This window comes from Gavia stellata, chromosome 3, assembly GCF_030936135.1.
Source record: "Gavia stellata isolate bGavSte3 chromosome 3, bGavSte3.hap2, whole genome shotgun sequence".
Classification (NCBI taxonomy): domain Eukaryota; kingdom Metazoa; phylum Chordata; class Aves; order Gaviiformes; family Gaviidae; genus Gavia; species Gavia stellata.
In genome coordinates, this window is record NC_082596.1 from 18,368,062 (window position 1) to 18,384,329 (window position 16,268).

General features: G+C 35.0%; 1 protein-coding gene across 3 annotated transcripts in view; it reads left to right on the top strand.

Annotated features, from left to right (window-relative positions):
* The window catches only part of CSMD3 (CUB and Sushi multiple domains 3), a 731,455-nt gene that overhangs the window by 517,256 nt on the left and 197,931 nt on the right, over positions 1-16,268 (top strand). For all 3 annotated transcript variants that reach the window (XM_059815714.1, XM_059815715.1, XM_059815716.1), the window contains one exon: positions 2,789-2,983. In XM_059815714.1, coding sequence (XP_059671697.1) covers positions 2,789-2,983 — 195 coding nt within the window. The remainder of the gene's footprint in view (positions 1-2,788; positions 2,984-16,268) is intronic.

Sequence of the window (16,268 nt, forward strand, 5' to 3'; positions counted from 1 at the left end):
TTAAAAAATACCATTACAGAAAAAAGTTTTCATAATAATACAGCTAAAACTGTAGCACACACACTCTTCAACATTTTCTCTGATGTTCTGCTAAACCTGCCACTGCCCTTCTGTGTTTTCAGCTTAATGATACTGGTATTATTGGGAAAGAAAGGGGAAGGGCTACAGGGGTCATCAATGTCTTGAGTTCTTCAATTGGAGCAATATGAAATTGATGGTGAAGGACTTTTCCTCCTGTCTCCTGGGAGCACTTCTGTTTTATTTTTATAAATTTGCTAATACAGTCGTCTTATTTGCTCTTTTTTTCACTGGTTCTCAGCTAGACCTGGTGAATCCTTTTGCGACATTTGACTTCAGTCTTCATATATTGTAGTATAGTGTACTGACTTTCTTTACAAGTTCACTTAGCAGCTACTTCAGATTTGCAAAAGTAGTTTGAAGGTGCTAAGTATTTCAGGCTTTATTTTTAAGAATAGTTATTAAGAAACTGTATTTCTATAGTGACCTTGTTACTCTTTAGTCAGCAACTTCAGGAGTTTGTCACAACTGTACCTTTGGGGAAAAGAAAATTACAGGGCTGTAATTTTTCCCTAGAGAAAATTTTGTTCTGTGACATATCATGTCCTTCCTTAGTTTTTGATTTATGCACCAGACATAGATTACTTTATCTTCTTCCCTCTTTAATTTCTCATGTAGTACTAATCTCTACTTTATCCAAAGATCTGCTAGAATTATGAAACATGGATTTCTTATCATAAACTCAGGAATGGTGATCTCACAATATCAGTTGTGTATCAATACAAATATATCAATATCAGTTCAGTAAGAAAAAAAAATATTGCCAACTGGCAATTGCCAAAATGTTAGTTATAATCCCAAATTAAATGATCCTTTTTTTTCTTCCTTTTTTTTTTTTTAATTGAGAACTTGAGTACTTGAAAGAATTTTCAGTTTGCCCTAAGGTCTGCCAGACTTCTCAGGCGACAGTGTGGTTGGCTTACATAATAAATATTAATATCTATGTGATATGTTACAGACTTTCTAGTAAATTGTAAATTTTAAGTTTTGATTGTCCACCCAAATTTTTGAATATGAGTGTTAGAAAAGTTTTAGCCTTTCTTTTTGTAATGTTACGCTGTATTTTGAAGCCTCACCATTCAGAACAGGAGACAGATGTTACAGGCACCACACTACAACTACTTAAATGAATCAATGTGGATATCAAATACCTAGTCTTAATAATTAACTGTATGATGTAGCTATTACATGTTATTGTACTGTTTTTCATATCAGAAGCATGCTCTGTAGATTAGATATGCAAATCCTAATAAATTGCTAATCACATTAGGACATCTTCACGTTCTTTTGGAAGATGTGAAGTTGAAATTTCAAAAGAATTATTCTGTGTTTCCATCTTCAAATGTAAATGTACTTCTATGGTTTTGCAATGTTAATTCTTTCTCTTCTCTCAGAAATACTACAACGTAAAAATAGCCTTAGGAGATCAAACCAACAATCTACTTAGTTTATTAGCTTGTCTCTAGTAGTGACCAGTAGCTGATATGTGGCTAAACTGTGTAAAAGTCAAATATATAATCATTTCTCCCTATTAACTATAAGCTTTCAGATACCAGCTTAGGTACTGCCAGAATCAGATTAATTGTCTTTGTATTTAAAGCTCTTAAATAGCCTTCCACGAATTTCAAAGCTCATATAGTCTTTTGGCAACCATACCCGCCTGTAGCAGAAAATTCCACACTGCAAATATGCCTGGTAAAAAAAACACCTCTTTTGATGTATTAGGAAGTTGGCACTGATGTTGCAGAAAGTGAATTAGTGTTCCCTATTGATCTTCTCCACAACACCCTTAAATGGTAAAGAAAAAAATCTGAAATTTCTATCTTCTGCTTGATAAATAAATTACTCCAAACTCCATCCTGCATAGCACAAAATAATCTGCTTCATTCCAGCTTCTACCATTTCCCAAGAAGTTTACTTTTTTTTCTTAATGGAAGTGTTTACCTTTTCTCCCATTCTGCATAGTAATGTTGTTAACTAGAAATGGCAAGTGGTTATTTTTGTGCAGTTTGTTATGTCTTGGATATTAAACACACTGGTATTCACATTATAGAAGGAAGAGGGAAGCAAAGATAAAAGCATATGCATATGTTTTAATTTATTTCAATATTTTGAAACAAATACCTATTAATAACAAAAAAAAGGAGATAAATTTAAGGAATATTTTCATGCTTTGTCCTCCAGTGAGGGAAAAAAGCTATATGCAAATACATCAGTATATCATATGCACAGATATAGATATTCATTTGGGGTTTATTAATTCTGAAGAAATTCTTGTTTACATACTTTCAATTTTGTAACACGCTACTTATATTGGTTTCTTTCACTTACTAGTTTTCAGACCACAGATTTTAAAACAAAGATGTGTCATATACTGGAACAGTGTCCATAGATCTAACTTCATCTACCTACCAATACATCATTGGTCACAGTGAACTCTGGAAAAATAGTACTTGTAATCTAGCTCTATAGGAATTATCTAGGAAAAAGATAGGAGACATGGTTTTGGTCATTATATAGTAATTTGTGCAGTCTTTTAAATGAAGGAGAGAGAACACTTGATGTAGAATGGAAGGATACTTAAAAAAAAAAAGAAGGAACATGTATGTGTCTACAGGGTACTCAAAGAAGACCTTGAGAGAACTCCAGAAAATATTTGTAATATTTTAAATTATATTCATAATTATGTTCACATTTATTTCCTCTACAGCAAAGCTTCGTGAATCTTGCTTTGATCCTGGAAATATAATGAATGGAACAAGACTTGGAATGGATTATAAACTCGGGTCAACTGTTACATATTACTGCGATGCAGGTTATGTTCTTCAAGGATATTCTACACTGACATGTATCATGGGAGATGACGGAAGACCTGGATGGAACAGAGCCCTGCCCAGTTGTCATGGTAAGAGCAGTTTTTCATTTATTATAGTTGCTGTTGTTATTATTCTTTCTTTGCCATATGGAAGAAACAGGTACAAAATTAGAAGAAACAATTTTAATAAACTTCTCTTTTATAACAAAGCCCTTTTAATGATATATTTAATAAAAATAACATATTTAATAACTCAGGATAAATATTGTTTCAAGTTTTTAATAGCATTGGATAAATAATGCTACAAGTTATTATTGCAAATAGAGGTTAACAGTAATGTCATCCTCTACGCTGACCTGTATTCTTGAATTAGCAAACTTACAGTAGAGTATAGACATATATACCATATATATGTATTTAAATAGAGGATTAAGTATACTCTGGATGTCACAATATATGTTTGTTTCTTTTTGTTATTACTATTTTTTTAATCACGTGGATGAAATATTTTGTATATACAACAGTACATCATTTAACCTGTTGGATATGTGGTCTCCAGAAAAATTCAGCCTGAAAATGCACCAAAGATCTAATCATTCAAGCTTTTATGGATAAGAAGAACTTCACTCATTTCAGGAGTCTCCTGACTTTAGTTATATTACCACTGATTATCTCAAGCATAAGCATTTTCAGATTTAAACTCTAAGAAAATATTCAAATTTTATTTTATTGATTTGGTGTTAATTCTCACCAGCAGTTGATAACCATTTCAGAAAAAAACACAACATTCTTTTCATGTATTCTGTAAGATTAAGCACAAAACCTCTGCCACGTATCCAGATATTAATAAATAACACAAAAATGCCAAATTATAAAATTACCATTTGCTTTATAAGTTAAAATAAAATCTCCTCATCATCATATTAATTTCAATTCCTTCTCATAATTTGAAGACAAAAAAGCTGATAGATCCATTTCTGATTTGAATATATTTATTTTAAACAGAATATGGATTTTCTTTGTTGTATACTTAAATTTCTATTGCAAAGTGGATGGTGGAGTACCAGCAAAACAGAAAAAGCATCTCAGAATATGGAAAAGAGAAATATTATGAATGATTATTCTCATTTTGCTCATGTTTGGAGCTAAATAGTTCAGATGAGGAAGAGAGAACTTCCAACACTCCACATGGCTCTCTGGGCTCAAGGGACATGTTTTACAATGTATAGAATTGGTCTTGTCAAGAATATAATTCAAAGAAGATAGAAAAGCTTTTTCTCTTCTAAGAGAATTTGTGTCATTAATATTTGATCATTTCCATGAAGAAAATTATTAGATAAGTAAGACATACTCCTGAGACAGGGTAGATGATTTTTAAGGGCCCACATAGAGAATGGAGTTATGGGTCTTATCTTGTTCTAAAGTCTAGCCTTTTAGGTAAAATGTGGGCAAAAATACATTGCACATTCAGAATTAAAAAGGAAATGAAGGCCAAGGCTCTATTATATTGGAAGGGCAACTTTTTGGGGTGGCTTTAAGCATTCTCTGAAAATGTCTGGTACATCACGCCCCACAGGAAATCTTTGTTGAGGCACACTGATATTCTGGGTCTGGTCAGGCTTCAGCATGAACTGGCTGATGAATTGCTCAGTCTGTCAAAACTTGCTTTCCTGGGAATGTGCAAAACTAGAAAATATGAGTGTCTACAGACCTTGAAAGTCAATAACTGATGATTTAGTAGTTGGATAAAAGCTGAGCAGAGACTTTCAGGATCATAGAGGACTAGTTTTCCAAAATCTGCTCAGTGCATAAAGCTGCTGTTTTTGCAGTTGTACCTTTATGCACCAAGTATTTTTTATGACCTAGTCCTACGTGTATTAGGCATGACTTGCATTTAGTTGAAATAATTATTTAAAATGACCTTGTGCCTCCCTAATAAGTATGGGAAGTGAACCAAATCATTAGCTTCATTCTTTTATGAACACATGCAAAGATTATCCAGGCTAATATGCTAAGCTATTTGGCATTTCATGGTGGATGTTAAGAACAGGATGTAATTAACATATGCAGATGCAATATTACTGTGACAGAGATGATGATTAATGATTTCTCTTAGCTTCACCAACTATAGCTAATTTTAAATTTTTGGTAGCAAAAAACAATTGTTTACAGAACAACAAAAAAACCTGTAATGGCAAATCACATTTATGACTGAGTGTATAAACCTTGATCCTACCAGAAGAAATAATTTATTAATCACTAAAAAATATTGCTACGTTCATTATACTCCATTTTTTAATCCTTGGAAGTACTTGAATCCAGGCTTCAAAATATCTCCATCTGAAAGATGTATCTAACAATCTCAAATATTTCTGTGAGCTTCCTATGTTTTATTCACTTCCTTTTTTGGTAACAATATATCAGTGATCAGAATATTCACATGTACTGTTTTGGTTTTCTTTTAAACAAAAGACAAAAAGTCCTGGGATTGCTCACAGAGCAATTCCATACCATGATGTTTAAAAGCAACAGAAACATTCTTAATTATGATTGCAACAAGAAATCTTAATTCCCAGTCTTATGTACACAATCACGTACTATAGTCATGGAGGTTTAGTGATTAAAGACCATGCTAAAAAACAGATGCATACGCATTATAAGGAAGGAGAGAGGACCTTGAACTACATGTCCACTCCTCTGTCATATGACCTGGGGGAAAAGTCACATTATTAGGAGCTGGGAAAAGGGATGCCTGCAGCCTCATCTTCTCCCAAATAAACGTTTTCCTGAAAAATGAAACGTCAGAGGAAGTACCTGTTTTTTGTTTTGGTTCTGATGGTAGCTCTTGGTTTAATTTGTAGTAATTCATACTTTTCGGTATAATTTTTTTTTTTCTTTCTATCTGTACTAACTTTGTGACAGCTATTTGAGGTAGCTCAGATCACGTTTACATCTGAAAACTTTTAGGATGGAAAACTGCACAGAAAATTTTAATTTCACTGTTTATTATTTTGTAATATATTAAATGTTGACAGCTTTTTCATGAATCATTCAATATTGATTACATAATCAGAGAATCATAAAATCATAAAATCCTTTAGGTTGGGAAAGACCTCTAAGATCATCAAGTCCAACCATTAACCTAACCCTGCTAAGTCCACCACTAAACCATGTCCCTAAGCACCTCATCCACACATCTTTTAAATACCTCCAGGGAGGGTGAATTCACCACTTCCCTGGGCAGCTTATTCCAGTGTCTGACAACCCTTTCAGTGAAGAAGTTTTTCCTAATATCCAGCCTGAACCTCCCCTGGCACAACTTGAGGCCATTTCTTCTTGTCCTGTCGCTAGTCACTTGGGAGAAGAGACCAACACCCACCTCTCTGCAACCTCCTTTCAGGTAATTGTAGAGAGCGGTAAGGTCTCCCCTCAGCCTCCTCTTCTCCAGGCTAAACAACCCCAGTTCCCTCAGCCGCTCCTCATAAGACTTGTGCTCCAGACCCCTCGCCAGCTTCGTCGCCCTTCTCTGGACACACTCCAGCACCTCAATGTCCTTCTTGTAGTGAGGGGCCCAAAACTGAACACAGGATTCAAGGTGCAGCCTCACCAGCACTGAGTACAGGAGCACAATCACTTCCCTACTCCTGCTGGCCACACTGTTTCTGATACAGGCCAGGATGGCGTTGGCCTTCTTGGCCACCTGGGCACACTGCTGGCTCATCTTCAGTCAGCTGTCAATCAACACCCCCAGGTCCTTTTCTGCAGGGCAGCTTTCCAGCCGCTCGTCCCCAAACCTGTAGCGTTGCATGGTGTTGTTGGGACCCAAATGTAGGACTCGGCACTTGGCCTTATTGAACCTCATCCAATTGGCCTCGGCCCATTGATCCAGCCTGTCCAAACCCCTCTGCAGAGCCTTCCTACCCTCAAGCAGATCAACACTCCTGCCCAACTTGGTGCCTGGCATCTGCAAACTTACTGAGGGTGGACTTGATCCCCTCATCCAGATCATTGATAAAGATACTAAACAAAAAAAATTGTCCTTTGAAATAATAAAAATTATATTTATTATTAGACGATAGTATAGCATACATGTATATAAATGTATTAAACTATTATTAATAACTATTAATAGCGTACATGTATATAAAAATATTAAACCATTATTAATAATTATTATTAATTATTAATCAGCATGCTTTACTTAAAATTGTCATATGTTGGCTACTTACAAAGCATTTCTAATTTTCTTTTTGCTCAGAATACCATGTCTGTTTTATAGTATCACATAAACCACCACCTGAGTACTTAGAAGTAGAATTGAAATAAATTAAGATTGTGTTTTGAATGTGTAAAATGCTACTTAAATGCTACATATGCTGAAAAGGTAGTTCTTAATAGTCAGACTTGAAAAGGCAATTGAAGGACTTCTGAAGAAAATATAAAGGGTTTTATGTTATTGTAACTGAAATATCTTCTGAATACAAATTTTTTTTTTCCCAAGCTTCTGCTGCATGTTTTTTACAAATATATGCCCATTGCTTTACCATTCCAAGCTTTCCTTCCAACATAGTCAATGGAGAAAGACAGGTTTCTTAAAAGGTCACCAAAGGGGATTCAAAGAGCTTGTTAGAAAGGTATTTTTTTCCATTTGCATGTCGACTGCATGAGCAGGATTTACTGTGCTTGCACGCTCAGCAGGGTGTGATTTAGAGCAGCAATATAGGAAATACTAGATATAGTGAAATATCTGAATATAGTGTGTGGAAGCAATACTGCTTGAGATTAAAGCATACCACAATTTTGGAGGGGTTGTAGGTTAACTTTTTGTGTGTATGTGTAAAAATTTAGCACTTAGAACATTCCTAATAAAGTAAAAAAGTAGACATCTATGTCTGAGTATACTTAGCCTATAAACCTAACGCTACAGATGCTTTTCTGTGCGAACACACTCATTACTCCTCCTCCATGGAAAGGAGGCCATTGTATATCAAGAACTACCATGTCAAAAAGCCAAAAAGAGAAAAGCTGATTTCCATCTAATGGATTTGGCAGTATTAAGTAGAGATACGGTTATCAGTATATACTTCTTGGAGACAGTGGGCTCATTTTTCCTATGACAAGGCACTGTTTACTGTAAAAGGCACAAATGGTTTTGGGAATAGGGAAAAAAAATAAGATCTTTCTATACATATATGCAGATAGCTGGTATTTTGCTGAAAACCCCCACAGTTCTTGGAAAACATGATTAAGTTAAAATATGATTAAGTTAAAATAAGCTTTTCTTAAAGCTGTTCTCTTCATATCAGAGAAAGTTTGAAAATGTTACTGGAATGACCTATGAAGGTTAATATTTCTAAAAAGCTCAGAAAACAATTAACAATAAATACAGACACATACATATACCCACACCAAGCATTACTTTGAGTGTCTAACCTTTTGCATATACATTTGGAATTCATAATATGGCTTTACAATGTCCATTGAATAATAAATGCTGTGTGTAATTATTCCAAGCTTTCATTTAAGAAGTACTAATATAATATAATGGTAAATAAAGCATAAGAAATTAAGAATAGTAGTTAATTACAATGATCTCATTAAAATCAGCTGCCAGAGAATCCGAATTTCCAAGGTATTTAAGGGATTAGGTAAATATAGTGCACCATAAAACCAGGTACTTCATCTTCTGTTGAACTAAATCTGCTGACAATTTTTAGAAGCATAGTTTAATGAAGGAAATATTAGAAAGAAGGAGAAATAGTTTAAGCTACGTAAAATTTGATTTTTTTTATCCTTAATTTTTATATTCTTTACTTACAGTAATGTATCTAAAATAAAGCGTGTATATCCAAGCCATAATTTTAAATAGGTCTGCTTAGATGCAACTGTTAGTTTGAATAAACATCATGAATAAGCAAGGAAAATGTAACAGGGAACTTTAGTATTATTGAGAATAGCATGTAAATGATAAAGTATGTAAATTAACTGACATACAGTTTCTAACCTATTTGGCAATAAAAGCATATAGAAAACAAAGATGAAAATGCAGAACAAAGTCTGTGGTGTTTTTTTTATTTAGAATATTAAAAACTGATGTTTGTTTGCTTTGAGTATGTAAATTTTCCAGTAGAAGATTGAACAACATCATTGTTCCTTCACAAAAAGGTTATTCCATCATGTGTTTTGAGGTGGAGAGAACAACAGCTTTTAGCACGAGTTTAAGTAAATATATGCTTGTTTCTGTATTAAGTGTTAACAACATAGGTACATATTTTTCTTTGAAGATTTTTTAGAAGAGAGAAGGTGGCTGCAGAGTATTCTGTTCTTAAAAGGAAAAAAAATCCCTACCAGATAAGTAAATATTTATTTTTCAAAGACTACAAGACACTGAAGTAGGATAGGATTAAGTAATATCAGTCAGTAATCAAGGTAAATCAATTAATTAATAACTGGAATTAAAGAAACTAATCCAATCATCTGCACTAGCTATACCTGATAAGTATGCATGTTTTTAACTTAACCTCGGGCAGCAGTCTGAAGGTCCTCACGCTTGTGTAATATGACATCAGTAACCCACTCAACTGGAAGAAGATTTATTAGGTGGGATGGTTTATTGGTCGTTACCTGTATAAGACTCCTATTTCATTCTTTGCACAAGTTTTGTCATCTTCACATTGACTATCACAATGGGGACTAGGAGAGGGTTCTGTGGAATAGAAAAACCTGCAATTAAGAGACTGCATTGTTTAAAAATGCAATTTAATTTTCTTTTCCTTCTTGACTGAACTACAGATAGCAGTTAGGCAGCCTGCTATAGGAATGGTAAGCAAGATCATCATCCATCTTAAAGAGGTTAGCCACTTCTTTTAAGATCTCATGTTTCTTGATGTTTCACTCAGAAGCGGCATGTATAACAGCTTTTTTGTGATCTCACACTCTCTTGAAGAGACAGTATCTTCCACAACAAAATTTTACTTCTAGTTTTTAGGTATTCACTGGAACCCTTTTATATATTTCTTTTTTTATATCCTGAAGTGTACCTATATGCTAACAGAAGTTAATATAATGAATCACAACTCTATCTAACACACATTTATGTGTACACATTTGTGTACTTCAACTACTGCACAAGTTGTTTTGTTGTTACAAATTTAAAAGGTTACATTTCTTTCCCTGTTCTACTGCACTTCATTTTATGTTTTTCTATTGTTCTGATAATCAGTTACAGACTAAGTTGGTAGTTTAAAGCTTTACTTATGTAACGTGACATGAACTGGTTTGGTTCATGGGTGTATTTTTAATAAAAGATATATTCAGACATTAAGCTATACTTAGAGTTACAGTTGAGAGCACATATAAGTAACTGAAGGTCAGAGAATATTACAGTGACATTTTAATTATCCTCAGTTCAAATATTAGTGTTTCAGTTAACATCTTTTTATTTCAGTATTATGGTAAAAGTATCAAATGAATAGAGAAACAGCAGATTTTCTCAATGAGAGTAAATGTGACAATAATGTGCTCAGAATGTATCCAAAGCGTCGGTAACACTTCGACAATGCCTCCTATAGTATTCTCCTGGAGAAGCTGATGAATCGTGGCTTAGACAGGTGCACTATTTGCTGGGTAAAAAACTGGCTGGACGGCCGAGCCCAAAGAGTCGTGGTGAATGGAGTGAAATCCAGTTGGCGGCCGGTGACAAGCAGAGTCCCCCAGGGCTCAGTTTTGGGGCTGGTCTTGTTTAATATCTTTATCGATGACCTGGATGAGGGGATAGAGTGCTCCCTCAGCAAGTTTGCAGATGACACCAAGTTGGGCGGGAGCGTTGATCTGCTCGAGGGTAGGAAGGCTCTGCAGAGGGATCTGGACAGGCTGGATGGATGGGCCCAGGCCAATTGGATGAAGTTCAACAAGGCCAAGTGCTGGGTCCTGCACTTGGGTCACAACAACCCCATGCAACGCTACAGGTTTGGGGACGAGTGGCTGGAAAGCTGCCCTGCAGAAAAGGACCTGGGGGTGCTGGTTGACAGCCGGCTGAAGATGAGCCAGCAGTGTGCCCAGGTGGCCAAGAAGGCCAATGGCATCCTGGCCTGTGTCAGAAATAGTGTGACCAGCAGGAGTAGGGAAGTGATTGTCCTCCTGTACTCTGCACTGGTGAGGCTGCACCTTGAATCCTGTGTTCCGTTTTGGGCCCCTCACTACAAGAGGGACATTGAGGTGCTGGAGCGTGTCCAGAGAAGGGCGACGAAGCTGGTGAGGGGTCTGGAGCACAAGCCGTATGAGGAGCAGGTGAGGCAACTGGGGTTGTTCAGTCTGCAGAAGAGGAGGCTGAGGGGAGACCTTATTGCACTCTACAGTTACCTGAAAGGGGGTTGCAGAGAGGTGGGTGTTGGTCTCTTCTCCGAAGTGACAAGAGATAGGACAAGAGGAAATGGCCTCAAGGTGCGCCAGAGGAGGTTCAGGCTGGATATTAGGAAAAATTTCTTTACTGAGAGAGGGGTCAAACATTGGAACAGGCTGCCCAGGGAGGTGGTGGAGTCACCATCCCTGGAGGTGTTCAAGGAATGTGTGGACATGGCACTGTGGGACATGGTTTAGTGGGTATGGTGGTGTTGGGTTGATGGTTGGACTTGATGGTCTTACAGGTCTTTTCCAACCTTAGTGATTCTGTGATAACACACTCAAATTGGACACCCTGGGAGGAAGGGAAGAGAAAAAACCTAAAAGTAATTTTTTTACTTTATATGGGGAGCTATATCAAACTGAGGAAGCTCATTGAAATGAATTTGAAGACACCAGCAAAAAGGTAAGTATTTACTGGTGACCTGGAAATCATGTAGAAATACCATTTTAGAGTCTCACCAGTCAGAAGCAAAATCTAAAAGGATCACCAAAAGAGGTGCTGAAACAACACAGTCAAGGAATCTAATAGAAATTAAAATATGTATTCCAGGAAAAGGAAATCATGTTCAAAAGAGGGTAGTAGAAAGTGTGGCCAGTAGGGTTTTGAGAAACAACTTCAAAATATGTGAACCTAATCTAATCACTAATACACATTTTCCAAAGATGAGAAAAGTAGGAAACTTATTAAAGTGTCAACAGAAATTCAAGGCCAAAAATACATTCAAGGACAATGCTATTGCAGAAAAGCTAAGTAAATTATATGTGATGTTACGTTATGTTATGTTATGTTTGTTATATTACGTTACTGAGGTAACCAGAGAGGTCCTCCATTAGAACCATTCCTTTGGCTCTAAGGAGCTGTGTCAAAATGGAAGTGCTTATAGAAGAGATGTTAAAGAAAATCAATAAATAGAACCATAGCAAGTTGTTAGGATGAGACAGTCTTTTCTGTGTAGTTCTGAAATAGCCTAGATATGAAGTGTATAAAGTACAAATGTAGACCTTAAGGTTAAGTTAGCCTTTCTGTCAAAGTAGTGGAAGGTGATGAACATGTTAAAAATCTTCCATGATGAGCAATTGGCCAATTTCCACAGCTAGAAAATTGGTAGAGATTATAAAAAAGAACAGAACTAGGAGATGCATGGTTAAACACGTTGAAGAAAAATCAATATAACTTTTGAAGAGGAATGTGGAGCTTAATGGGAAGTCTGAGAGCTCAACAAGCATATGAATGAAGTTAACTACAGTTGATACTATATCTTTGAATTTTAAAAAACTTTTGACAGAGTTCCACTAAGAAAGGTTATTTTTTAAGGGATATGTAATACAATATGTTAGGATTAATATTTGATTACAAGGTAAGAATTGAAAGTTGTTGGTGTGACAGTGGGTTTTATGTTATTTAAAAAAAAAAAAAAAAAATTACATTAAAGGAGGGTAACCACAAAGATCCCATACCTATTGTTGTTGGGAATTGTGCTGTCCAATACAACTTCACATAAAATTGAGATGGCAAAGTTCACAGATATCAGAAAATTATATTGTGTAATCAAATCTAGAGTCAAATGCACAAAGATTAATCCTCAATACTGTGTGACTAGGGAGTAAGATGTGCATGAATTTAACTTTTGTTAAGTGTAGGATAAATGCTAGTTGAAGAAATAACCCTAAATATAGGCATGTGATGATAGACAGTTAGCTTTTAGTAATTAGGTAAATTACCTTGAAATCATTATGACTAGTCCTTTGCAGATTAGTGAAATTCTAGCAGGCTTATATTTAAAGAACTATTTTTTTTTTCCTCATAGAGCATCCTAGCCCATGAGACATGTCCTGATGAGTCAGTGTTAACACTAGAACAAATAAATATAACATGAAAGTAGTGTTTGCTTCTTGCCTTCAGATATAGGAGAGTTTATTTCTTGGAGCTCAGAGTTCAAGGAAAAATAAAATTGAAATTCTCAAATGTAATCTTTATTACAAGGAAATAAAACATCTTAGACTGCTAAGAAATGCAGTTAAAAATAATTTTAAACAGCTGAATCAAAATGCCTTATATCTATCTTTCTGATACTGAGAAATAGCTCTGTACCTTATGCCTTCTTCAACTTGATGATTTGAAATGCAGCAAATAAGATTCTCTGGGTTGCTGAGCTCTAGAAAATCCCAGTGATATAAGTGAAGAACATGTGAAGGTCTTGCAGACACACAAAAATCAGCAGTGTTGCTTTTGTTTTTGTCTTAACGGCATCCCTAGGGATTGAGGCCTTCTTCCATTAACATAATTTAAAGACTATTAGAAATATTAACAAAAAATAGCTCCTATGATTCCTCTTCTTCAGAGAGTAGTTACTTTGTTTTTGTGTATCAGTTCAATACTCAGTTTTAACAGAATTATCAAAGATACTTGTAATTAAATATTTAATTGTGGACAGTTTAATTTCCATAGACTAGTCCTGGGCATGTTCAGAAGTGAAGGCTGTTAACTAAAGATGTACACAAACTATCAAGTAGTTTCAACGTACTCTAAAGAGGATAGAGATTTTCTAACTTTCGCTTCATGTGGGTAACATATATATTCCCCTGCATTTCAGTCTAGCAACACAACTGAATTTAGAATGATGTTGCAGATGCGCAGCTAAAAGCTACAGTCACTACCTAGGACAAAAATCATATTATCTTTAATGACTGTTTTTCTTAAATTAATCAAAAATACCAAATACTAGATTTAACAGGGCTCAAAAGGAAATAGTTCCTTTCTAAATTTTTTAAACCATTTCTAACCAGTACAGTTCATTGCAAATCTTTCACAGATAACATACTGATTTCATTTTATATTTAAAATACAAGGAATCAAAAAGAAGGTTAAGTAAAAGATTTCAGGTACCCCAGAAATTATTTGAAGATGGACTCAAAATTTTATTAAAAAACTTTATGGACATAGCAGACACAGACAAGATGTTCATCTAAATGTGTGTTCCCATGTAACATTTCATGTTACTGCTGTTGACAAAATCAGCTCTGAAAGAAAGATGTTCTTTGGAGTCTGATTAAAACTGTGCAGCTGGGGTCTTTCCAAGTTTTGTTGTCATTGCTGTATACAGTTGGCACAGAAACTATCAGGACTGTGTCATTTTAAACTATGACCTCCCTTTTTTTCATATATTTCTTTTCCTCCCTCTCCTTCCTAGTCTGTCTGCTGTCCTAGACATTTGCTTTCCTCATGTGTACCCAAAGCTTGACTTGCAGTGAGTATGCATAGATCATTAGAAACTAGAAATGTAATTGTTGTAATCTTGCTTTAAATATAATCAAACATTCAAGAATTAGCAAGAGATACAGTATAATCAGAAAGTAGCTACACATAAAAGATGTGAACAATATGCATAGGTATTCTTTAGCTCAGCCAAGAGTTTGAGATTTTAACACTGGTGAAATTCTGTGCTTCATGTTATGCAAGAGGCCATGTTGATAAAAATGGCCATTCTTAGTTTTATATTATATAAATCTGTAACCAGTGGTTGAAATGTCTTAATAGGTGCTGACATGCCACACTGTTACTCAAAGTCAAGTTGAGTCATTACTGGTAATGTCAGAGTAACGTAACTGGCTTCTACAGAAATGGTATTTCTTTTGTATGTAGAACGACTCCCACCAGGTATAGCAAAAGCAGTCTAGATTAGATTAGTGAGTTTTTTAGGCATTTTTATTTTTATTTTTTGTCTGTTTACTTGTTTTAAAGGCCAATCTTGTATTATTATTTTATTTTATGTTTTTAATTGGTACTTGTGCTCGTAACTGTTCATTCCATAGACCGGTTATTTTGACTATTGTTTATTTTACTATTAACAGTTGTTTCTTACCCTGTTTTTATTTCCTGTGTTTCAGGAGTTGGGTCCTTGTTTCTCACTTTCTGGGATGAATTAATTATTTTTGTTTGCTTCTAATTTGAATGTGATTGTATGTACAAGTTGTGTATGGGTTTGGGTTTTTTCTTTTTTTTGTTTTTCCTCTCTCATGTGTGCCTTTTCTAGTCTGATACTTCTTCAACATCTTGGTTAGTAGGTGACAACTAGACTTCTCCAGAGAGGAAATAATAGAATGTGGTTTTCCCTCTGCTGGTCACAAAGAGTGCCTAGATGGCTAGACACACCTGCATATTAGAAATCTAGAATTAAGAAACGTGAATCTGTGGCCTCATCTACAATAGTCTTAAAAGACATTTCTGCTGCCATTTGAGAGAGACAGGACCTTGCACATGTCTATCCCAAATACTATGGGGTGAGATGAATCATCCTCTGGGGAAATCTATTTCTTTTTAACTTTATTCCTTTACATATATGTATCTAAAACCAGCAATGCTTTGCTGCTGTTGTTGTCTTGGATTATTTTTGTTTCAGTACATTTATTTTTCTCTCAGTTGTATTATTGAGTTGTCATATTTAATTTGCTACTGCTTTGAGAATGACCCTGTGTAAACCTCGAGTTAACTCAGGTATTGAAGTAGTTGACTTGAGATGGTTGTTCTTACTGTTTGTATTTTAATGTATTTTTCTCTTTTAACCACAGAACTTTGTTTATTAGAGTTAATATTGTTTTGGGTGGTATCATGGCATTTTATACTTAAGGAAACTTACTAGTTTGACTTTTTTCTCTTAAGAACAGGTTGTTATAGCAAGCTGATATTTACTTTCTAGGTATCAATACACTGGTAAATTTAATTACCCACAAGTCCAGTTGAAAATTGAAAGGGGGAATCATTTAAGGAAGGGATTTTGAAAAGTGAGGACTTTTATCTTCTTAAAATTAATTTAGAAGTCTGTGTTGCAAACATGAACAGCAATGATGGCAAAGAAAGCTGAGATTGAGCAGATTAGAGCAACTTTCATTAGTTTATCATTAGTTGTCAGATCTCAAATTTAAGATTAAATTAATTAACTCTTACTGTAGTTTCCTTTCAAACTGCTGATGT